The sequence below is a fragment of the Podarcis cretensis genome, assembly GCF_951804945.1.
Source record: "Podarcis cretensis genome assembly, chromosome: 3".
NCBI lineage: Eukaryota > Metazoa > Chordata > Lepidosauria > Squamata > Lacertidae > Podarcis > Podarcis cretensis.
In genome coordinates, this window is record NC_137172.1 from 17,131,197 (window position 1) to 17,155,041 (window position 23,845).

At 43.4% G+C, this 23,845-nt stretch overlaps 1 protein-coding gene and 1 long non-coding RNA gene across 8 annotated transcripts in view; one reads left to right on the forward strand and one right to left on the reverse strand.

Moving 5' to 3' along the window:
• Positions 1 to 925: 925 nt before the first annotated feature.
• The window catches only part of ARHGEF33 (Rho guanine nucleotide exchange factor 33), a 28,297-nt gene continuing 5,377 nt past the window's right edge, over positions 926 to 23,845 (forward strand). The window contains exons 1-15 of one of the 5 annotated variants that reach the window (XM_079968599.1): positions 926 to 1,331; positions 5,043 to 5,218; positions 10,273 to 10,322; positions 11,449 to 11,578; positions 12,160 to 12,324; positions 13,979 to 14,100; positions 14,738 to 14,880; positions 15,824 to 15,868; positions 17,178 to 17,402; positions 18,018 to 18,147; positions 19,505 to 19,637; positions 20,122 to 20,205; positions 20,559 to 20,642; positions 21,646 to 21,794; positions 22,818 to 22,982. In XM_079968599.1, coding sequence (XP_079824725.1) covers positions 12,205 to 12,324; positions 13,979 to 14,100; positions 14,738 to 14,880; positions 15,824 to 15,868; positions 17,178 to 17,402; positions 18,018 to 18,147; positions 19,505 to 19,637; positions 20,122 to 20,205; positions 20,559 to 20,642; positions 21,646 to 21,794; positions 22,818 to 22,982 — 1,400 coding nt within the window. In that variant the 5' untranslated portion in view covers positions 926 to 1,331; positions 5,043 to 5,218; positions 10,273 to 10,322; positions 11,449 to 11,578; positions 12,160 to 12,204. The remainder of the gene's footprint in view (positions 1,332 to 5,042; positions 5,219 to 10,272; positions 10,323 to 11,448; positions 11,579 to 12,159; positions 12,325 to 13,978; positions 14,101 to 14,737; positions 14,881 to 15,823; positions 15,869 to 17,177; positions 17,403 to 18,017; positions 18,148 to 19,504; positions 19,638 to 20,121; positions 20,206 to 20,558; positions 20,643 to 21,645; positions 21,795 to 22,817; positions 22,983 to 23,845) is intronic. The other 4 variants (XM_079968598.1, XM_079968596.1, XM_079968597.1 and 1 more) reach the window with 4 other exon arrangements.
• On the reverse strand, positions 14,110 to 18,819 carry LOC307212039. Of its 3 annotated transcripts, XR_013836755.1 has the most exons (3): positions 18,169 to 18,819; positions 15,004 to 15,127; positions 14,110 to 14,289 (listed from the first exon to the last, which is right to left on the reverse strand). It is a non-coding gene; the product is annotated as an uncharacterized lncRNA (long non-coding RNA). The 3 variants fall into 3 exon arrangements; XR_013836756.1 differs by lacking the exons at positions 14,110 to 14,289; positions 15,004 to 15,127 and adding an exon at positions 16,224 to 16,504; XR_013836757.1 differs by lacking the exons at positions 14,110 to 14,289; positions 15,004 to 15,127 and adding an exon at positions 16,224 to 16,509.

Genomic DNA, 23,845 nt, shown 5'->3' on the forward strand with positions numbered 1-23,845 from the left:
GTTAGATTAATAATAGTAATAACAATAGCAGATTTTGCATGAAACTTCTCAGTTTGTAGCCTCATGAGGCTTTGCCCTCGGGTGGGAAAAATATTGCGCCTGGGAAAGGGAAGTGGGAGTCAACAGACACTCAAGGAATAGTTTCGGAGAAAAGGCTTTTATTTCTACCATCCATGAACTGGTAGAAGGAGCAAGTGTGATAAGTCACCAAAAGCATGCACGAAATTCACAGTCATGTGCACAAGTATATATACCCCTTTCCAGTTCCCTCCTCCTTTCTCCTCCCTCAGGAGTCCTCTGAGCATGAACAGAAAGCTGTTTTGGGACTATTGTGGACTCTTGGCACCCTTCCCAGCAAAGGGGTTTCAGAGTGTTCAGATATGTTTCAATCTCTTGTTCTGGCATGGTTCCCGGACAGAAAGTAAGTTGCAATGTGGTTCTTTAGCAAGGCCAGAAGGCATCAGAAAGGCCTGAGAAACAATGGACTGTGTTCCCTACCTTTGTTGCAATCTTTTTAGTTACAGCAAGCGGAATGTTTCTGATGCTTAGCTAATGCCTTTTAGCTGCTGAGAAAAATGATTTTGAAAAGCTCTGAGAAGCTTTGAGCCTGCTTTGGTGGGGGGGGGGTTGACTTCGGGCCTAGGTGAGGTCACCTGTCATCACCTTCCTGCATTCACCTTCCTTCAAGTTGAGTTGGCAGTTGCGGTGCTAGAATGAGCCACGACATTATTCAAGTGACTTCAGCAGGCATTTCAATTTTTAGTTAAGTATTTTTATTTATTTGGGGGGGACAGCTGCCCCCACTGGCTATAGCCCATACCCCCAACCAATTGGGTTTGACATGCCGGTGTCTAGCCTTATTACCTGATGCAACTAATCCCTATGTTGACTGAAAAGTAGGTTGGTAATAGTTGGGGTCACATCCATAAAATGTTGGTGCTGTATGTGTTCTTCATTATGCATCTGGTTCTCCTTCTTTCCAAAGAGCATTGCTTCAAGCTACAGTGAAGCTCAAAGTTTTCCCCACTGCTACTAGAAAAGACAACTGCAATCTAAACAAACATCACACTTGTTTTAAGAGTTCATCTTCATATTAAAATCATAGCTGTGTTAACCAACGGGGACACAAGGATGTGACCTGAGGACTGCATAATTAGAGAGCTTTGGGTTAGCTATGATTGGATTTGAAATTAGTGATTAGCATGTGATAGACCTACTTCTGAAAACGCCAGGCTCCCCTAGCTGCCTTCTGGAGCTCGTTTTTAGAAAAACGGTCATTGTTCCTGATTGCGAAGGTACTGAAACTGCAAGAGCTTTAGCACAGCTGGGGGGTAAGTTTAAAACATATTGTGCTTCCATTTCATAGAGCGTTTAAAAGTATGTTTTAATGTTAACATAAAGTTAAGGCTGAGTATGTTTTTGGTAATTAATTGGCACTAAACCTACATGCATCACAAGATTCTCTAAGAGCAAGAGATAAAATTCATTGCATTTAGGCAGACATTAGGCAGCAATCGCACACATGCTTACCTGGAAGTAAATCCCATTGAATTCAGTGGTGCTTACTTCTGAGAAGACATGCATACAATTGCACTGCATCTGCATTTTGTCTATACCTTGGGATTTTTATTGCCAGCTTTATTTATTGGTTTGTTACAAAGTATAATAAATCGAAGTACTGGGGAGAAGAAATACTCCTTGACTGTGAAAGGAATAGAAGAATAAAAAGACTCTCCTATGGTTTTTGAAAAACTTTCTTATTCAGACAGAATTAACTGGAATTTCAGTACAGTATTCAGAATCCAAGGATGCAAAAAAGCTGACATCTCCCCTCATAAAACCAATAGCAAGCCTCTCACAGGTTTCACAAAAAAAGTAAATTTGTTTGTTGGATATAATCTTATATAAGGTCTTTTAAGCACATCTGAAATAAATCAATTCCCTTTATTATTTGAACATTTAGCAGTGTGTACAGATATATATATATAGAGAGAGAGATTTAGGTTGCAGTTCTATACTAACTAACCTGAGAGCCAGTCAGATTTATCTTAACGGGGTCTCCTTTTGAGTAGACGTGTATTAATTCCATAGTTGGCATATTAAAGGTGCAAACCAGAAACCAGCCACAGGTAAGCATTATTAAAGCCTGACTGGTTTAAATGGAAAAGAGAGAGCAGATGCTTAATACTGGGATGGAGAGAAAAAACAGGTCTTTTGAAATGTGTAATATTTGTGCATTGTTTCTAAATGGTCCCTTATCCAAATTTTGATCAAGTTCACACACTTGCTCAGGCATGACGATTCCTTAGAGTGGGTCACACCGCTGGCTCATCTAGCACAACAATGTCTGCACCAGAGAGAGGGAAATTGTGGTCCTCGAGATCTGCAGTGTTTGTTCCCGTCTGCCCTAGCCAGAACAGTCAAAGGTGAGGGATGATGATGATGTTCGCAGTTGTGTTCCAACAGCATCTGAAGGCCCACAAATTGCACTGACTGGCAGTGGCTCTCCAGGGTTACAGTTAGGGGTCCCCCCTCCCCTTTCCTGAATATGATAGAAATCAATCTATGTCACTGAGCTACCACTATTTCCTATGTTGCAGCATATGCAGGGGGCCCCAAAATAATCAAGACTTACAATTATTTGATTTGGCTGGATTATGCCCTAAGATAATACAAAAACATACATAATACGCGCATGCATGCATCCATTTTACTTGTATGCCACCTTTCCATAATTAAAGCCATGCTCAGAGTGGCTTACAGCATGGGAAAAAATCACATAACTCCAAATGTCACAAAAGTAGTCATAAGGAATAAATAACATATCAAAAAGGACGCAACCAAATCAAACCGTTTCCACACAAATCATAATAAGAGCTAAAAGAAAGATACCCAAAATTAATATCAAAGACAACAACAACCCCCCAACAAAAACCCCTAAATAATTCCTCAACCCAAGAGTCTAATACAGGCTTCCTCAAACTCGGCCCACCAGATGTTTTTGGCCTACAACTCCCATGATCCCTAGCTAGCAGGACCACTGGTCAGAGATGATGGGAATTGTAGTCTCAAAACATCTGGAGGGCCGAGGTTAAGGAAGCCTGGTCTAATAGACTCATGACTGTAGTGATATAAGTAAGGGCCATAGAAATCAACACAATTTACTTCAAAGTAAAGGCTGCTTCAGTTTGTTAATTACCTTCATTCTTGCTGATGGCTTGGGCTGGTAGGAGTTGGCGTTCAACATCTGGAGAGAGCGCCATGGGTTCGCCAAATGTGATAAAAAGCTTATGTTTTATTTGTAGTGTCTGCCTTTTGTTGTTTTTTTAAAGCCATTTTTGATGCTGTAGTTTAATGTATTTCTGATTGTCTTTTATGACATGGTGATTTTAAATGGCAATGAGTCACCCTGAATAGTGAAAAGGCAGTAGACACCTGCCAGGCTGCAACTGGCAATGTCTCCCTGCTCCCTGCCACTGTGCTAAATGCAGTACGTTATCCTAATTTCCTTTAGGTTTTTCTCAAATGATTTGCCTCCTATGAACTCAGGATTTTTTTGCTGTTTAATTTCTTTGCTATATTTTTCACCTCCCTTTTTAAAGAACTGTTGTTTTCGAAAGTGGCTCATATCAGAGAGAGAGGAGGGATAGAGAGGCCCTTCCATCAGGCTTACAATCAAAAAAGGCCAGGCATGGGAAGGAACAGGAGGGTGGCAGGAAAAAATTAGATCCTTGTAAGTCTCTGAATCCTTCAAACTGCTTAACTCTGTGTTTGAAGCAGTATAAGCCGAAGTCTGATGTGCCCTGTCATCCCGCTGTGACTATTTCCTACCTCCAAATCCTTTATGGCTTATCATCTGCCTTGAATTATTGGTGCTCCAAACGAATTACAGTAATTCAAAATCAGTACCTCCAGTGCGTTATGCAGACTTATTTCCCAATTTGGTTTCCAATGCTTTCCCCAAATGCAACAGAAAACACCATTGGCTTTCGACAACAGTCGACAGCATCACATTGCTTTGTTGTTCTGTTTACTAGAGGGACACAAATGAGTAGCCATTGGCGCCTTAAAAAATAAAAAAAGAGTATTGATGCCAAGCTGACGACTCCTTTCCTCCTATAACATTTTGCAGGCTCCTAACACTTGCGGGTTAAAGCCTCAGCGCCTAGGACTTGCCGATCGAAAGGTCGGCGGTTCGAATCCCTGCGGCGGGGTGCGCTCCCGCTGCTCGGTCCCAGCGCCTGCCAACCTAGCAGTTCGAAAGCACCTCCGGGTGCAAGTAGATAAATAGGGACCGCTTACCAGCGGGAAGGTAAACGGCGTTTCCGTGTGCGGCTCTGGCTCGCCAGAGCAGCGATGTCACGCTGGCCACGTGACCCGGAAGTGTCTCCGGACAGCGCTGGCCCCTGGCCTCTTAAGTGAGATGGGCGCACAACCCCAGAGTCTGTCAAGACTGGCCTGTATGGGCAGGGGTACCTTTACCTTTTAACACTTGCTAATGTGCTAATAAATCAATAAATCCCTATACCCTGATGCCCTCTAGATGTTGTTGGGCTCCGCTTCTCATCAGTCCCTGCCATCATGGCCAAAGGTCCAGGATGGTTGGGGATTGCAATTCAACAATATTTGGAGGACACCACGTTGTAGCGTATGGGTGGCCAGCTGGCAGCCAACAAACCTGATTTGTGGTTAGGATGGGAGCCTGACAGGCTCAGAATACAAGAAGGGACTTTGCTTTCTCTTCTGCCATTGTATAGGCCTCTCCTTTACCGACAGTCATGTTAGTAGGGATAGCTAAGTCCATCAGCAAATGGACTGGGGAAATTTGATCTGCCTTCTCCCAGTTCAGGAAGTCTGTTTCTGAAGAAGCCCTTCAGAATACAGTAGGACAACTGTTCTATAGATGTGACCATTAAACCAATATATTCCATGAAGTGCAAGTTATTGAAGTCACTTAAAAGCCATTTCCCCCCAGGGCGTAGCAATACTGGCCCAAAGTGGAACAATAACGCCATTGTACTTCTTTCTTCCATTGGAAATAGGAACTGGATCATCTGACTCACTGGAGAGCTCACATGCTAAATTATTCAAGACCATGGGATAGTTTTGTTTCGGGTTTTTTGGAAACGCCAAAAGCTCTTTCAAGATGCTTTGACTGGACTTGAAAAAAAAAAATACCCAATGTGTTTAAGGAGAATGGATTCAAACAGAAAAGAAGGTAAAGTATCTACTGAAACAAGAGATTAAAATATTGTCATAGGATGCAATCTCATTGGCACTCTACTCAGCCGCATTCCTGGAAGTGTTCTTGGTCCCATGAAGGCATCCACTAACAGAAGAGGAGATTCCCCCCTCGCCTTATGTCCTGCAGACCTCCCTGATCTCCGCAAATCAGCTGCAGACTGATTTCGCAAGAGGAAGTTTGAGGTGGCTTGCGGAGATGCAGATGAAAGGGGGAGCTGGCAAAACCACTGCTCCTCTTCCAATAGCAGATGCCTTTACTGAATCAAAAGCTTCCATGAACATAAAGGCATAGGCTGGATTCCATTTATAATGTTCTCACTCACAAGCAAGAAAATATATACATGCTAGAATACAAAACTTGGATTCAAAAGCAGTAGTACCTAAGGGTTATATACTGGCGGAGGAGCAGCAATAATCCCATTGTGTAGCCTATAGAAACACATCACCCTGATGTGCAGATAGCTCATACGTGGGAGCCCCACGTAGACACTGAACTGATTTCAACAGTGCAGTTCATAAAGGGCCCCTCCAGGTGTTGATTTATTGTGCATTCATTATGGTTTGTTCTCATGATGGTATTAGAGTGCTTATATGCAATTCTGCTTTCAATTTTTGCCTGCAAAAGTTCTGGGCAGACATACTGCTTTGTTTCCAATCACTGTGATTCATAGTTCCTGTCTGAATTCCTACAAGCCTGAAATATACTCAGAGTCGCAAAGTGATTTCATGCTCTTTATTCAGCTCATAGTGGTGAGGAGGAATGAATGAAAGTCCCCTCAAAGTATCTGCTTTATATACATTATTTACACAATGGGCTGCACATGATTGGCTAATTCCGGAATTGTACTGTAAGCCAATCAGGTTGTGGATTCACTTCTATCTGGAGCATGATTGGGTGGTTCCTGCCAACCAATCATACTGTTGCATTGTTCTAGGACCAATCAGAGTGCTGCATTCTGAATCCTATTGTTCTAGGACCAATCAGACTGCTGCATTCTGAATCCTATTGTTCTAGGACCAATCAGACTGCTGCATTTTGGATCCTATTGTTCTAGGACCAATCAGACTGCTGCAGTTTGGATCCTATTCAACTCAGTACATAACAAAGCCCCTCTTCCAAGTGCTTTGTTTTGGTGGGTGTATTCTGCAACAATGCCTTTGATGCAATAATGGCGCATTAGCAGTGGATTTAAACTGGACCATCCACACTTCATTCAGCTTTATTAGTTGTTCTGCATTGCTTCCCCAATGTTACTGGATTCCTCCTGTCTGGAAGGTCGTTCTTTCCCTAAAGTGCAACAAAAGTGGGACAAAAAGCAAAATGAAAGCCCAGAACTTTTGTGGTATGAAAAGTTATGGGATTTCAGCAGGAAGCTCTGGGACATATACCTATTGCAGACAAAGCAGTATACTTACCTCAAAACTTCTGCTGATGCCAATTATATTGACTGTATGGTCAGATATAGCTGTCTGTGAGCCCAGACAACAAAAGGACATCTGGAGGGGCTGTAACTTTTCATTGCACAAATGGGTGCACCTAATTTGACTCTGAGCACTAATGGCCTAATTTTGAAGAAAACAACTACGCTTGACACCGAGAGTCTCCCCTCCAAAGTTAAATTTGTGGCGATTCCCAAAACAGATAGGCAGGAAAATCATTTGCATTGTCATGCTTCTGTTGGCTAGATATGTACATTTTATATGACAATATTCACATGTGCTACAAACAGGCCTGTGTGCTCTTTGTACATGGAAGAGCATGGAAATGTCAAAATAGACCGAATGAACAGTCGCAGCTGTTGGTCTTACCTCACTGGACTTTTCAAATGGAACACTAACCACATGGTATAGCTCTGAGCATGGCAGGGTCTAATTTCTATTTGAGAAAAAGGAACATTATTTCTAGAATTAAATGGCACTGCTTCACAGGAAATGGTTGGGAGGCACGAACAGGAGGTGCTTATTTTTTTAGCGGTTATATAAGATTCTAACTGTGCATCCTGCAAGCCCCATTCCCTAGTACTAGCTGAAGTAGAAATTAATTTCAGGAGGCTTTGAATTAACTGATGCCCTCCAAGGAGTAAAAGTGCTCATTTGGTGTCACAGGAAGAGTTAGACAAAACTGGTACCCAGCCCTGTCATCCGTGTTGTGTGTTCCCTTGGTGTGGGCAGGTGTTTAAAAATGATCAGCAGTGAAGGATTTAATTTTTCAGGTGTTTACTTCATGCTGCCTTTCTTGTGCTATTATGGTAGAGCAGTGGCTTGTGTGACTTACTTCTCATTTAGTCAGGGTCAAACTAAATGTGATATGGCATGCTTGTCCCCCCCCCCTTATTTATTAAATAGCAGCTGTGGAAGAGGAGTAGAAAGATAAACTGTTGTTTTCTGTCTCCTACTTTTGCCTCTCACTCAGAAATTACTTCATCTCTGACTGAAAGGCAGCCTCACCATGTAAGCAAAGAGTTACATAGGTGTCCTGCTTTCCTAAGGAAACCCAGGCCCTCTGAGGTTTAAGATAATGAAAGGAAGGCTGTATCACCTCAGGGTCTCAGTGTCCTAAGTAAAAGGCAACCAGATTTCATGCACAGTTAAGGCAAATTCAATAATAATCCCTACCCCACCCCACCAAATATACCTACACGCCTTTCCCGAAGGTGGATAATTACACACAGCCAGATCTAGATTTCATTTTACGTGTATTTTATTGTCATGGCATCTCTGCGATAATTTTGGGAACTGTAAGTTAGTGAGGATAGTTGGGCTTCTCTTAGAACTCCCCCCTCCCAAAAGAACTACAATTTCCAGGATTCAGTAAAGTGGGGTTTGTTAAGGTTCTCGAAGCATTGAGTTGTGTTCACAGGTGAGCAAAAACAAAATAATAAATTGGATTCAAGAAAGCCAACTGATAGAAGCAATATTTTCTTTAAAAAGGGATGGGGATCCCTTTGAATAGAAGACCAGCTGTGCTGGATCATGCCAATGGTTCAAATTTTGGGTAGTAAACTCCATTATAACACTGCAGCCCTATGCATGTTGACTCAAAAGTGTCAGAGCATTTGGGATTGCAGCCTAAATTTGTGACTGAGGAACCTATCAGCCGTGTTGGCAGGAGGGAAGCTCATCCAGGATGGTGTCACTGCATGTGAGCCACCATTTTGGAGGTGCCATCGTTAACAGCACTACTGAAGAGTCACATGCCCACACGTACTCTCTGGGCTAATGTGGTGGGATTCACATTGGACAGTTAAAAGTCCAACACCACTTCTAGCTAAAACAGATCCTGGATTATCCCAAAAAGAAATCTCTCACTTCTAATATTATTACAGTATAATGATTCCCCGCCCCTTTTTCCCCTTACATTTATATGATGCCTTTCTTCTATCAATCGTGCAGGGGTTTTTTTTGTAGAAAAAGAGAGTGTTAGGCCTAATAATAATAATAATAATAATAATAATAATAATTTATTTATATCCCTCCCTCCCCAGCCAAAGCCGGGCTCAAAGCGGCTAACAACAATAAAAGTTACACAGCATTCTAAAATCAATTCATTCTAAAATCAATTCAAAATCAAATTAATGGCAACAATTGGGCTAGAATTCTGTGAGGATTACCAAAGGAGGGGGTCAGACTGCCTTGGCCAAAGGCCTGGTGGAACAGCTCTGTCTTGCAGGCCCTGTGGAAAGATGTCAAGTCCCGCAGGGCCCTAGTCTCTTGTGACAGAGTGTTCCACCAGATCGGGGCCACAGCCGAAAAAGCCCTGGCTCTGGTTGAGGCCAGCCTAGCCTCCCTGTGGCCCGGGACCTCCAAGATGTTTTTGTTAGAAGACAGTAAGGTCCTTCGTGGGACATGCCAGGAGAGGCGGTTCTGTAGGTACGAGGGTCCTAGGCCGTATGGGGCTTTAAAGGTTAAAACCAGCACCTTAAACCTGATCCTGTACTTCATTGGGAGCTAGTGCAGCTGGTATAGCACTGGGTGAATGTGATCCTGCGGCGAGGACCCTGTAAGGCATTCTGCACCTGCTGGAGTTTCTGGGTCAGTCTCAAGGGCAGCCCCACATAGAGTGAGTTACAATAATCAAGTCTGGAGGTGACCGTCGCGTGGAACACAGTAAAGGGGGAAAGGCATTCAACAGTGTCTTGGGCCAACACTACCATTAATATATTTACTGAATAGATATGCAGCACATCGTTATGTAGATGGTCACCAACATGGATGGCTTTAAAAGAGGACTTGACAAATTTATGGAGGATACAGCTCATAATGGCTACTAGCTATGCTTAGCACTGATTCTGAATACCTGTTTCTGGAAGCCGCAGGTGAGGAGAGGGCTCCTGTGCTCAGGTCCTCTTGCCAGTTTCCCACAGGTATCTGGTTGGCTGCTGTGAGAACAGGATGCTAGACTAAATGGGCCATTCACCTGGTCCAGTAGGCTCTTCCTATGTTCTTAATGTTATGTACTGAAGTTCTCACCCTGGGCCAGCAGGGGGATACTGTAGATAGTTCAGGTCCACATATGCAAATAAGGGATCGAAAGTGACGTTCAGTGATTGGATAGTTACAGAAAATGGTTACTGTTGCATTCTGGTGGAGCTCTATATAAGCAGGTTGGCTGAACCCTTCAGTTCAGTTCTGTTCTGGCCTGTGAATAAACAAGAGCTGTTTGAAGAATCACTGTGTCGTCTGATATGTTCACCCACAACTTAACACTTAACACATTACAAAATCAGTTATTCCATAGCTTTTCACATTTTAAACCCCTAACTAATCATATATAGCACATGTATAGCTTTCCATAGCTATAACGTGAAACTGAACCATTGGTACAATTCGGTGCTGAAATTCCTCTGCTTGTAATTGTGGTAGCTTGTGCAAAATTATTAGAATGTGGCAGCTTCAAAGCAGGACTCTGTGTTCCAGAAAAGAGACAGGTTTCCACCTAAAGGTGGACTGCAAATCACTATGCCCCCATTTTATATATAGCAAGCCTAATAAGTCCCGTTAATTGACTGAAGCTCTTTATTCCCACAGGAGAAACTGAAACTGTGCCAGTGATTAACCCTGCAACACAGCTTGCCCAGGTAAAAATGAGCAACTTGCTCTGAATAATCCCAAACATTTAAGGAATTAGCGAGGCTTTTGATAACTCTATGTAAAAAATCATAACACATCAGACTAGCCAAACAGAGACTTGGTTTAAAACCTTAATGCTATTAATAGCTCCCCAAAATATCTGACATTGAAAAGGCACTTCAACAGATGCTCTGATACTTAACCCTTCTTCAATTTGCGGTTAAATAATCCGGAATAAATATTACATTCTGGTTTTGTTTTCATGAAGTCTTAGGCCACATTTGCATTTTACATTTAAAGCAGTATCATATCACTTCAAACAGTCATGCCTTCCCTGCAAGGAATCCTGGCAACTGTAGTTTGTTAAGAGTGCAGAGAGTTAGACATTGATAAGTGGGAGTCATTAATCCTTACCCTTTGGGGAAAGGTGAATGCTCTCAAAATTAATATTATTCCACGATTTATCTATATTCTGAGAGGACTTCCAGATTTTATATCAGGATCATACTTCCAAAAGATAAACTCCCTGTTTAGGAAATGCCTCTGGGGCTCAAAAATACTGAGAATATCCCCCTCTCCCCAACCTGTTCCATATTTTGCCCGACCAAAGGTGGCAACCCTAGCTTCCAAAGACCCCTGTGGTAAAAAATGGTCATTGGGCATCACTGTGATGTCATTTGATTGGCAGGTGGGCAGCTCCGCCCACCCAGCAAACATGGCCCACATGGGGTGGGTTAGATAATAATCTGACCCCACCCCCTGGGCTAAAGAAGTTCTCTACCCCCGATGCAAGGAGATCTCTATTAGCATTTGCAGATTACAGGGGTGGTGGTGAGAATGGTTCTCTTTCTGGTCCTCATAAACTTGGAAACATGGAGCCAGGTTCTTTAAGGTATTCATTTGGAAGGAACGTGCTATGAATGTTCAAGGATCGGGGCTTCCTCAATGGGGGACATTGTCAATGCTTTGTTTATTTATCGGTCTAGGAACAGATATAGTCTGCTTGTATGTTTAAAAAGCAAACAGGATTCCGTCCAATAAAAGAACAAAATAAAAGCAATAAGGGGAAACGTAGTCATATTGCTTGTTGGTAAGAGCTTATTTCATAATATTGCTGTTTATTTAAACATATAGGCAGTGTACAAAAATTAAAGACTGAAGCAGGTCCTGCATGCAGAATTGCATCTAAAGACAAGGCACATTTATGGAAGAAAGGACAGGAAGAAGGGAAAGGGGCTAATTTGGGAAGAGGCAAGATGAACAAGTGTGTCTTGAACGTAATGCCCCTGTTCTCTTTCCACTGACTTCTCAGTGCCTGCTGAAAGAGACGACTTCCTCATCCAACAAGCCTTTTAAGTAGAGGTCTTTTCCAGACTACATCTGTATTGGAACTGTTTTTAAGATGCTTTCACAGTTTTAAAACATGTAATGATTTCTTTTGTGTGTTTGTCACCTGGGTCTCCTGTGGGAGAAATGTAATATAAATGTAATAAAGAATAAATAAAAAACAGTGAGTAAAATCAGGGTGGAAGGGTATTCAAGTGTCAGGAGAAAGAGACACAGGCAGGGAGCAGAGAGGTTAAATCTGAGGTTAAAGTGGAAGATTGGCATTTATAATAAAAAATAAAGGGTCAGGGGGTGGGGACTATAAGCTCAGTGGTAATAAGGCATCTGCTTTGCTTGCAAAAGGTCTCTGGTTCAGTCCTGAAACCCTGGAGAGTTGCTGCCAGTCAATATAGACAGTATGGAGTTAGATGGGCAAATATTCTATAAAGCAGTTTTATTTGTTCTTATGTAATCCATTTCTGCAGCATTAGCGATGATCATGAATTCTGGTTCATTTAGTTGCAGGCTCTGGCTTCTGAACTGAAAACCGGTTTCACCGAAGCAATGCAGGAACTATCAAGGATCCAGCATGGAGAGTATGCTCTTGAGGAGAAGGTCCAAAGCTGCCGCTGTGCCATGGAGGAGAAAGTGGCAGAGATGAAGAACTCTCTTAATTGTTTCAAGGTAGGCCGTGTCCATTGACAACCAGCCCCTTTTTCAAGGGAGGGGATTAGGCCTGCTTGAAGCAGAGAGAGACGTCTAGCACATGTAGAATGCAGAAATACTGGCTGCAGTAAATTACCGTATTTTTTGCTCTATAAGACTCACTTTTTCCCTCCTAAAAAGTAAGGGGAAATGTGTGTGTGTCTTATGGAGTGAATACAGGCTGCGCAGCTATCCCAGAAGCCAGAACAGCAAGAGGGATCACTACTTTCGCTGCGCAACGATCCCTCTTGTTGTTCTGGCTTCTGAGATTCAGAATATTTTTTTTCTTGTTTTCCTCCTCCAAAAACTAGGTGCGTCTTATGGTCTGGTGCGTCTTATAGAGCGAAAAATATGGTAATTACTGCCAGGCATATTCCCCAATGTATTCTGAACATATTAAGTTCTTGTTGGCATCCATCCATCTCGAGAGACAATGGAGTGTTCCTTCTGGGCGGGGGGTGAAGTCAAACCACAGTGTCAACATCACCAAAATGACCTTCAGTGCAAGTCTGGGGGTGCAAGCTTGGGTGGTGTTTATGGAGATCCTGGACTGCCCAGATGATGACCCCCCCACCTCCAGCCTCACTGATGTGGTCCAGAGGAAAGCAGAGTAATATGCTTGGCACCAGCTTAGCTGCAGAAGTTTCCAGAAAGAGGTGTACAAGACGCCATCCAACTATTTTAGGGACTCCACTCTGGATTTGTGTAGGGTTTACTCCATGGGTAGGCAAACTAAGGTCTGGGGGCCGGATCCGGCCCAATCGCCTTCTAAATCTGGTCCGGTCCGGGAATCAGTGTGTTTTTACATGAGTAGAATGTGTCCTTTTATTTAAAATGCATCTCTGGATTATTTGTGGGGCATAGGAATTCATTCATTTTTTCCCTCCAAAATATAGTCCAGCCCCCCACAAGGTCTGAGGGACAGTGGACCGGCCCCCTGCTGAAAAAGTTTGCTGCCCCCTGGTTACTCCTTAGCCTTTTCTTCTCCTGAAGATATCCCACAAGGCAGTGGAGGTTTAGGGTCAGACTTTTCCTTCTCCTTGATGGGCTACCTTCCCAGGTTGATGAGCCCCATCCGCCTCTATTTGGGGGTAATCAGCAATAAGCACATGAGAGCAGCAATCTAGTCTTATTTTGTTCCCTTGTGTTATTCCAGATTAGTTATTACCAAGGTGCTATACCTCACTGTCATAAACCTTGACTCCTAAATCCTTGTCCTTTGTGAGACTGGGCAAAGCGGAAGTCTTATGCAGGGCAATAGAAGAAGCAAGCTGCAAGCTAGCTGCCCTCTCTAATTTTAAACTAGCCCTCACTTTTTATGAGGTGAAAGGACTCCAGATATATACAAACAACTCTTTTTGTACTTAAGTACCACAGGTACACTGTTCTGTTTGGCCATTCATTAGCCTCAGTGAGAATAAAAGCACTTTTTCAAAACAACAACAACAATAACACTGTACCTTCTGGTACATTAATCAATCAATCAATCAATCAATCAATCCATAGTTGTTTGCATTTCTTAAGGTTAGGATATTGCACCCCAATTCTGCACGTTCACTTGTATGCTCAAGATGCTTCAGGAAAAGATCTACTGTTCTTAACATATGTTGCTATCATTTGTCTTTTTAATCAGGATGAGCTCAGTGATGCCAAGTCCATGATTGAGGAAATCAGTGCCAAACAGGAGGAAATGCAGCAGAAGATTGAACAGCTGCAGCAGGAGAAGCGGAAAGAATCTCGCAAGCTGAAAGCAAAGTAAGTGATTGTAGACGAAACCTTCTTCAAATCCCTGTGTAACTTCATAGCACTGGTTCTCTCCCCTCCCCTCCGTGCTGCAGGGTAGATTTTTTGGAGTGCATCAGCTCCTCCTGGCAGTCCCCCAAGTCATACCCCTCAGAAAGTCCAGTTTATTCAGGTCAACTGACAGTAATAGAATAGATGTTTCTATAATAAATTCAAGTTGTAAAATGCATTGGGCTTTAGCAAAAGATCTTCAACCAGCAGAAACACAACATTCAGCTTTTAATTAGAAATGCAAACAGTCTTGCAAAGAGGTATTATAACTAAAACTGCTAGCATGAAGTAGTAGCCCCAGCCAAGAAAAGAAAAGAAGTACCCAGGCTCTTCTTGATTATTTTCCCTATTTTCTTACCTCCCTTATGCTAATGTGTCAGAAACAAGCTGTGCTCTGCTCTTGTTATGTTTTCCCCTCTTCATGACCTACTCGTAGAATTCTAGTTTCAATATACTACGTAAGATTGTGACAGTGTGTTTGAAACAAGAGATATCTTATTTGTTCTTACATTTAACTTTTGTAAATTCTTATACCTTAAAACAAATGTGTGTCTCCCAAGTGTATGCTCTGGTAGTCTTGCTTTTATTTTTGCCTCAGAAGAATACAGAAGGAGGAGCATGGGTCACAAACAGTCCCTACACCTCTACAAGGAAGTCCCTTTCGATCACTAAACCTTCCGGAGCCAGTTTTGATTAATGAAGATTTTGTAAAGCTGTTGCATAACGCAACGTACGAGAAAGGTAGTTATTTTGTTTGATCGACCCTACCCTACCCTATCCTGTATGCTCAAGGCAGCTTACAATATTTTAACACCACCTCCTCCCTCTCCCCACCTGAGATTTTTCACTTTCATGAGATCCTACCTTGCCATTCAGCAGGTAAAGGTGTCTTCCTCAGGTGGTGCAGGGCCCAGAATGGTTTTTCCCATTTACAAATGTTTCTGTGGGGCCAAAGGTTTAGCAACTCTGGCTATTGTGCTATAACTCCCTTTCATTAAAATGAGAAACAGAGACAGAAATGTTAGGGATAATTAAGGAGTCCATTGTGTTAGGGGTAATTAAGGAAAAACAAAATATGGGTGTCCCTTTATAATCTCATGGGTTACAGTGAATGGCTACTGAGCTGCAAATGCGGCTGCATCATTCCCACTGATTGGACATAAAATACCAGGTTGTACACAGAAAAGGGACAATATATTGTTGTTTATAAGGGAAAGACAATGATTCAGAAGCGGTAGGAATGACCCTCCTGGAAGCAGCACGGAATCCTCTGTAAAAATTTGAGCAAACACATTATGTAAAAAGAAAAAAATCCTGAGAAAAAATGGCTGATTTGGAAGCAACCACAGGTCATAGGATCATAGAAAAATAGAGTTGGAAGGGACCACAAGGGTCATTAAGTCCAACCCCCTGCAATGCAAAAATCTCTTTGCCCAATGTGGGGTTTGAACCCACGACCCTAAGATTAAGAGTCTCATGCTCTACTGACTAAGCTATCAGTCAGATGGATAGACTACATTTTTAAAAAAAAACCCTCCCCCCTCCCCCCGCAGTACCTTAATTTTTAAAAAAACTAGATACCCTCAAAGCACTTTCCTCAATGTTTAACTTTAGATCTCTAGGTGAAGCTTGCTTTACTCATCTTCCTTTACAAATAACTAAAATTTCTCCTGTTCTTGCTTAGTCTCTGACTGCAGGCCCATGGCACTAGGAGAAGGCAGCATGAAAGGTTGGTGCACTTGGAGGAGTGGTTTTTGTTGTTAATCAATTTCTGCTCCCAAATATTCCCTGTTTGGCAGATATTCCTAACCAGCAAGTGGTACTTGAGGAGGGAGCACAGCATTCTCCAGAATGGGGGCACAGGGCAGTGGTGAGGTTGGGGGTGTGCTGGGTTGGCATCACCAGTATGCTGCAGGTACATACACAACACCTGCAGGGGAGCAACTCTGCCCATCCAGAGCTCCCCTGACCTTGCCATCGCCCTGCCCTGCCCTCTCCCTGTCCTGGTGAATGCAATGCAGCTGCCAGAAGGCCACCCTGCTGCTCCGTTGTTACCGATTATTAAGAGACATGTAATGACAAGGTGATTTCAAAGGGTCCTTTATTGACTTGTGGAACTCACTACCACAAGATGTGGCAGTGGAGCTCTAGAACCGTTCACCATATTCCTTTCATACTGCATCATGGTGTGGTACGCTGGTTTGACATCAGCTGATAGGAAGTGCCTACAGAGGGTGGTGAATACAGCACAAGCTATTATGGGCTGTCCCCTGAATCTGCTGGATGAAATAGCGGAAGAACGTTGCCTCAGGAGTGTGAGGAAAATTCTCAGGGATGACTCACACCTTGGCTGGCACTTGATCTCCTGCCCTCAGGCAGAAGATATAGAAGCATGATTAGTCGCACCAACAGGGTAAAGAACAGCTTCTATTCATGGGCTGTTAGGCTGCTGAATGAAAAGATAACAACAGGGCAACTGACTTTCGGGTTTGGTGGGTGTGCGTCATTAACGAGGGGAATTAAGACTAAGAGAGCTGAGTGGGGGGGGGGGTGCCTGTGTAATCTCACTGTATACAAGTTGTACAAGTGACAATAAAGTATTTCAATTTCAATTTCATATGTCCTCCTGCTCTTGTTCCTAAGCTACGTCCAGATTGCTCCTTTCTCTTTTAAGCTCTTCTGGTACACATAAGAACACAAGAAGAGCTTTGCTGGATTAGACCAAAGGTCTAGCATCCTGTCTCTTATGTCGGACAACCAGATGTCCATTGGAAAGCCCGTAAGCTTGCACAAGAGTGCAACAGCACCCTCCCCACTTTTGATTCCCCCCAGCTGGTATACACAGAGTCATTCTGCCTCCAACAATGGAGGGGAGAGCATGACTAGTCACCATTTTGCTCCAAATGAGCGCACTGGTTTCAGAGCCATCACGCAGCAGTCCAGCGTCTTTCGCTATGGGTTTTCGACCAGCCTGATGGGCCAAGTGGCCATTAAGGATGCGCCTGTTGGTCCTGCTGACGACCTGTTCTAATTCCTAGGGTTAACCGGTACAAATCTGGAGACGGAAGAGAACCTCAGATCTGCCTCGTCTGCTGATGCTCAGCCAAAGGGCCAGTCATCATCCACAGTGTGGAAGCAGCCCAAGGACAGTAAAGACTGGGTTGGCGAACATATTTCAAAGGACCAGAGTGACAGGCAGAAGGAACTAGGTCCCAGTAGCTATAGCTCAATGGAGAATGCACTGCGGGAACCGTCTATTGCAGGTGAGAATAAAGGTAGTGGCTAGAAAGCAAAAAGGCTATAGAGGAGGGACGAGGAACCTGTGGCCCCCCTTCATTGCTAGATTACAACTCCTACCAGTCCAACAATATCTGAGCTACCCCTGGTCTAGATACTATTGAGGAATTTGAATAAATCATTGCTGTAATCTGTAGAGCAGGATATGAAGTTGCTAATCCTTGCAGTAGCTTCTGAGCTCAGGGTTCGTTTGAAATCTAGCCTAATGGCTTCTGACTTCTTACGGTGCTACCAAGCTGGTGGTACTTCAGTGCAAGAAGCAGTCAGAACATTACTCTGCAGCCACATTCCTTTGGAATTATTTCCCTCTTTCTGAGCATTATCGCAAAGGCAAATTCCAGCCAGGCAAAAGCAGTCAAGGAGGGTGCAGAGCAGGGCTGAGGAGGGGCCTGGCATGGGCATAGTCAGCCTGGAGGCCTACATGTGGCCCCTCAGTCACTGATAAAGGAATTGGGTCTTCGTTTTCTGCTTGCTCAATTTTTTCTTCTTGGAATGACACCTTGTCCAGATACGAGTGCATAATCACAATAATTAATAACCCGTTTGAAACACCAAATCATTTTTGTTTTGCTTCTCCAAAGCTAAAAGGCAGAATATCGCTTTGGACTTACTTGAGTCGGAAAGAAAGTATGTTGTGAACCTCACCCAGGTCCTCAAAATTAAAGCCACATTGTATGGACAGGATGTGAAAAGGAACTCCAAAGATAGAAGGTATTTACTAATTGTACTTACTGTTGGGCAACGATGCTTTTCTTTAAATGTGCCAGCTGCTGTGTTGGATCCCTGCTGCCCTTTCCCTCTTTCCAGCCTTCCCTTTCCATTCAACTTTGTTCTTGCCTTCATAAACCAGGCATCCATTTGCTGCTTTACCTGGTCATGCTCTTTTTGATAATGGAGCGCCCTTTGTCCTCTTCAGACAGAGATCATCTCCAGCTGCTTCAGCAGGCATTGTCTACAGGGGCTTCTGGTGGCTGAAAACACTCCCATCTTGCCCTAGGAGCTGCTCAACAGCCACTACCAGACTTGTCCTGCTCACGTCCATTGTGACCACTATTAGACCCACAGTTGAGGGTGAAACAGCCACCATGAGTTATGACACACATACCTGAAGGGAAGTCATTCCGCTGCAGAAGTGTGGAGAGAATTACAACCTTAAAAGGGCTGAAATGGGCAAATTTATCCATCCTTAGTCAGATCTAATCTGGAATAGTTGTTTTTTTTTTCCTGCTGAAGGTATAATAATAATAATAATAATAATAATAATAATAATAATAAATTTTATTTATACCCCGCCCTCCCCGGCCAGAGCCAGGCTCAGGGCGGCTAACACCAATAAAATCACAGTAAAGACATAATGGGGGAAAAGGGGGAAACAAAACCAATTTAAAATACAGGTTAAAATGCAATTTAAAATGCAGCCTCATTTTAAAGTAGTTGATAAATCAAGACCATAAGGGTGAGACTGTGTCCAAACCAAAGGCTAGGCGGAACAGCTCTGTCTTGCAGGCCCTGCAGAAAGATGTCAAGTCCCGCAGGGCTCTAGTCTCTTGTGACAGAGCATTCCACCAAGTCGGGGCCAGTGCTGAAAAGGCCCTGGCTCTAGTTGAGACCAATCTAGCCACCTTGCGACCTGGGACCTCCAAAATGTTGTCATTTGTGGACATTAAGGTCCTCCGCGGGGCATACCAGGAGAGGCGGTCCCGTATGTACGTGGGTCCTAGGCTGCATAGGGCTTTAAAGATCAAAACCAAGAGGGTATAGCTCAGGAAAGTGATGTGGGGGTGGGAAGATGATTAAATACCAGTGCCACTGCTCCAGTTTAAAGTAGCTGGAGGCGTCTACAACGTTGTGAGAAAACAAAAGTTGGGAGGTCCAATCAGATTTCCCCCCCCCCAACCCAACATCAAGTCTACTTCATTGTTAAGTCAAAATCAGTACTTTGAATTGTCTCTCTTCTCACGGCTTCGGCCATGTGTATATTTAGCAGGCTGGGTAGTGTTTTTAAGTGCATTTCTTCTGTTTGTTAATGGCTCTTCAAAATGCCATTCCCGCTGTTTCCTGGTTGCAGTTTTGTCCCCAATTCTCTTCGATACTTGGTCCAGCAGCATGTGGACTTACTTCATGCCCTGCAGGAGAGAGTGTTGAGCTGGCCGCGCCAAGGAATCCTGGGAGACATCTTTCTTAAGCTAACCAACGATGAGGTACATGTGTGAGGGAAAAAAATTGGGGGCAGGAGAGGAATGCATTGTTGAAGTACAATAATTGGGCCATTTTGGAACAGCGGAATGAATTGTACATGTATGCTGCCCCTCCCTCAAGAACTAAGCACATTACATTATCATATCATATCTAATCTACTTTCCCCCTGAACAAGCTTCTAACTTTAGAGCCTAATGTTGAGGTGTCCAACAGGTCAGGTGGCACTTACTGAGTCAGAGAAATGTGGATTCTATATTATCTCTTGCAGTTGTTTTTAGATGCTTTTTGGAGGGGGGGGGAGACAGGTTAATACTGAAGCATTTCCACCTTTTGTGGAAAAGATCCATGATTTTGCCTCGGGGCATTTCGGTGCTGAATCGCTGCCTTGGTCCGTGTTTATCAAACAGAGTCAGGTGGAATCAGGGGGCCCGTATGTCTGTCACACACATAAGGATTCTCAAGAGATGTTTCTCATTTGCTTTTCAGAACGGATTTTTGGATTATTATGTTGCTTGCTTGAGAGACTTGCCTGAGTGCATTTCGCTGATCCATGTGGTGATTGTGAAGGAGGTGAGTTTGGGTGCGTCTTGAACTACTGTCACATCTGTGTGCGTTGAGCAGGTTTTTAAGTCATGTTGATCCAGACCCATACAGATTCTGTAAGAGGGTCCTTCCCTCTTCACTTCTTTGCGCTGACAGGACACATTAGTTGGAGACCAAGCTGTGAGATTAACTGACTTAAGCGCTCTTACCCCTGTGTTTCACTCTGGACTATATTTATGCTGCTGAATCTATTTTAATGTTTGTTTATTGGATTTTAAATGGATTTTATTGTAAACTGCCTTGAGATGTTCTTATAAATGGTGGTATATAAACATTTCAGTACAAATGATCTTTTCTTCTTTATCTTCTCCTGCCGACAGATTGAGGAAGAAATTAAGTCTGATATTTACATATTCTTCTTTCATATTGTCCAGCGTGTTCCTGAATACCTCCTTCATTTACAGGTAAGATCTAATGAGGATCAGTCTTAGAAATATAAGACATCAGTTTCTTATTCTGCTCCAGAACCATTGCATTGCAGTGCTGTTTCTGTTCTGCTACAGCTTGGCTTCTGACAAAAAAGCTATGTTAACTATGTTATTAATCTAATTTCCACTTTGGCAAAATTTAACATAATTACGTACTTAATTTATTCTGCTATTGTTATATAATGCAAAGGAAGTACAATGCATTTTTAAAAAGAAAATATTAAATTATATATTGTTTGGAGACTGAACACAACAACAATAGTGCATGCCGAATGTATTTGCTGTATTTCCATTCTGGATATGGGTGCAAACACCAGCAACATATTTCAGTTTTCATTCAAGTTCTCCAACCTGCCTAACACTATAAACGATTCTAGTTACAGGTAGGTAGCCGTGTTGGTCTGCCATAGTCAAAACAAAATAAAAAAAAATCCTTCCGGTAGCACCTTAGAGACCAACTAAGTTTGTTATTGGTATGAGCTTTTGTGTGCATGCACACTTCTTCAGATACCAATAGCTCATACCAATAACAAACTTAGTTGGTCTCTAAGGTGCTACCGGAAGGAACTTTTTAAATTTTGTTTCGACTATAAACAATGATGACAGTGAGCTCTGCACAGCGGTCTTAGAACAGTTGTTGTTGTTTTTACTAACCACAACTTTGGGAATAACTTCAAAGGCAACCCCACGTAGAGTGCATTTCAGTGCTAAAATATTGAGGTTACCAGGGCATGGACGATTGTGGCCACATTATCTCTGTTCACAAATGGCCACATCTGGTGCACCAGCTGAAGCTGGTAGAAGGCACTCCCTAGTGACAAGGATGAGTCAATGATTAGAACCTTCCAAGGTACTGCAGCACCCTTTGTACGGTCATGCATAGGCCCTGGTGTAGAGCATTCAGGATGTTTCATGCTGTTTTACTAAATGGGCAGAGAGGAGGATGTGATTCAGTGTGGCTCTCCTCCTTTTGCGCCAGAATATCCTGAAGTACACGGAGCAAGAGCACCCCGATTACTACCTCCTTCTGGTTAGTGTACAGCGCCTGCGAGTGTTCATCTCGCACCACAGCCTTCTTTTCCAGTGCAACGAAGACCTGCTGATACAGAAGCGGAAGAAGCTGAGAAAGTGAGTGAAAAGGGGCTGCTTCCTTCTATTTTGATTAGGTACAGGCAAAGAAGAGCCAAGTTCTGCTGTAAGAAAAGTTGGAGTATGTGTCCACCCTCCCTCCCTGATCATTTATCCCTCAGCTATGGATCACTTCTGGTGTGGAGTCCAGGGGTGTATGTGAGAGAGATTGAGAGATGTCAGAAATGGCCTGGATGGGTGGGACCACGTGAAGAGAATGGTTGGACCTTGTTTCCGCTCATTCTCCCTTGCAACTGCCCCTCCTTGCATGAGCATGATGTGCGAATCACAGGCTTGGGAACATAGAGGTTCATCAGCCAGTGACACTTTCTGTCCCTGTTTATTCCTTGAGGAACACATGGCCTGTGACTTTCAGAACAAACTTTCAACACCAGAATGAGTCTGTTCCTTGAAGTTGCTTCTTGCGCCTTTCTCAGTGCCTTAAAAGCTGTTTTAAGCACAAATCTAGCTTTCCATTAACTTCTATGAGGCAGGCGGAGGTTTGTTTGTTTTTGGCCACCCTCAGAAAGCAGTATATTTCTTCGGCTTGAAACATATACGCATATAGGAGGTATAATGACCCTTTGAAATGGACTGAGGGAGCAGCTAATTAACTGCCTCTCAGCTGTTCAGTCCTTCAGTATACACTGAAGTTCTGTGAAAGTTTTAAAGTCTTTATGTATTGTAAGTAAAGATGTGCATAAAATGCAAACAATTTATTTCCTCAAGTGAATTGTTATCCCTAGTGCTTCAGATTTTTGGCTTTTAAAAAATGTAACTCCATAGCCATGAGGCCTAGGAACATGTTTCTAATCAGTCAATGAAAAATGAAGTTCTCACAAGCTGAATGTGTGCCCCAAACCAAATTTGTGGAATGACATCACAAAGCTGTAGAAACAATACAGCGCAAGTATGACTGAAATGATCCACTGCTGCAATGAATGTGGGAATAACAGGCTTCCATTTGTAAAAGCTGGTCCTCATGGTCTGACTGATAGTGGTATTATATCTTGATTCCGCTAGATCTTCCTTCGGAAAGTTATACAAAGGTCTAGCTTCTCTATGCGCCAGCGCCGGCCAAGATGTGTCTCCAACGCTTAGCGCTACTTCCATCCGCGACAGTGGAATCCACTCTGAAGAGGCCATGCAGCTGTTCCCGTCAGCCCCGACTTCTGGAACAACGGCCATGTGAGTGCAATGCTCTCATAATTATTACACTGATACCCCACCTTTCCTTCAAAGAGCTCGTGTTGGTGGTGGTGCATGGTTCCCCTCCCCATATTTTATCCTTAGATTTGGCTGAGATTCTGCAAATGGCCCAAGAAGGGATTTGAACCCAGGTTTCCCACAGTCCTAGCCCAACACTGTTGGTCGCTACACCACACTGGCTCACAGAGCATTCCAGTAGCATCTGAGTGACCCTATTGCAGGATGGAAAGGTTCCATGGCAGAATTACTGGCGCTTCCTAAGCCCAGCTGGCTCGCTCTGTGTGTGTGTGGGGGGGGGGGCAGCTTTTTGCTCCAGGCCTTTTGCTCCTTTCCTTCCCATTCCCTTTCCCATTGCAGTCAGTACACCAGGGCTGGAATAACTGAGGGTGCATTTTGCAAGGGAGGAGGAACCAGAGGGCTTTGGATCCTAAAGATTCTCCACTGCCCTTAACAACTGCTGGCCAGACAACCATTGCCTGTGGTTGTGGGTCTTTCGGTGAGTGAGGCAGGGCAGCTCTGACAGCATAAGTTCCCTTCCTACCCGCAGCCGTGGAAGGGCACTTACCAGTTCCCTTAGTTGGCTGTTGGTCACTTTTAGGACTCCTCTCTTCTTTATTGTTTTGCATAATTTCAGCAGAATCGTATGTATTTAATGATTACTGCATCCACTTCTCTTCGTAGCTGTAATAGCTCAGGCTGGGGTAGGCACCTATCCAAAACTATTCATAAAAGGAATAGCCAGAAATGTGGGGTGGTTTTTTTTTGGGGGGGGGAGGTTTGTTCCCCTGTTGTGAAGTGCCGAAGGCTGGCAGAGTGCAAGGGAGGTTTAGTCTGGCAGTGCT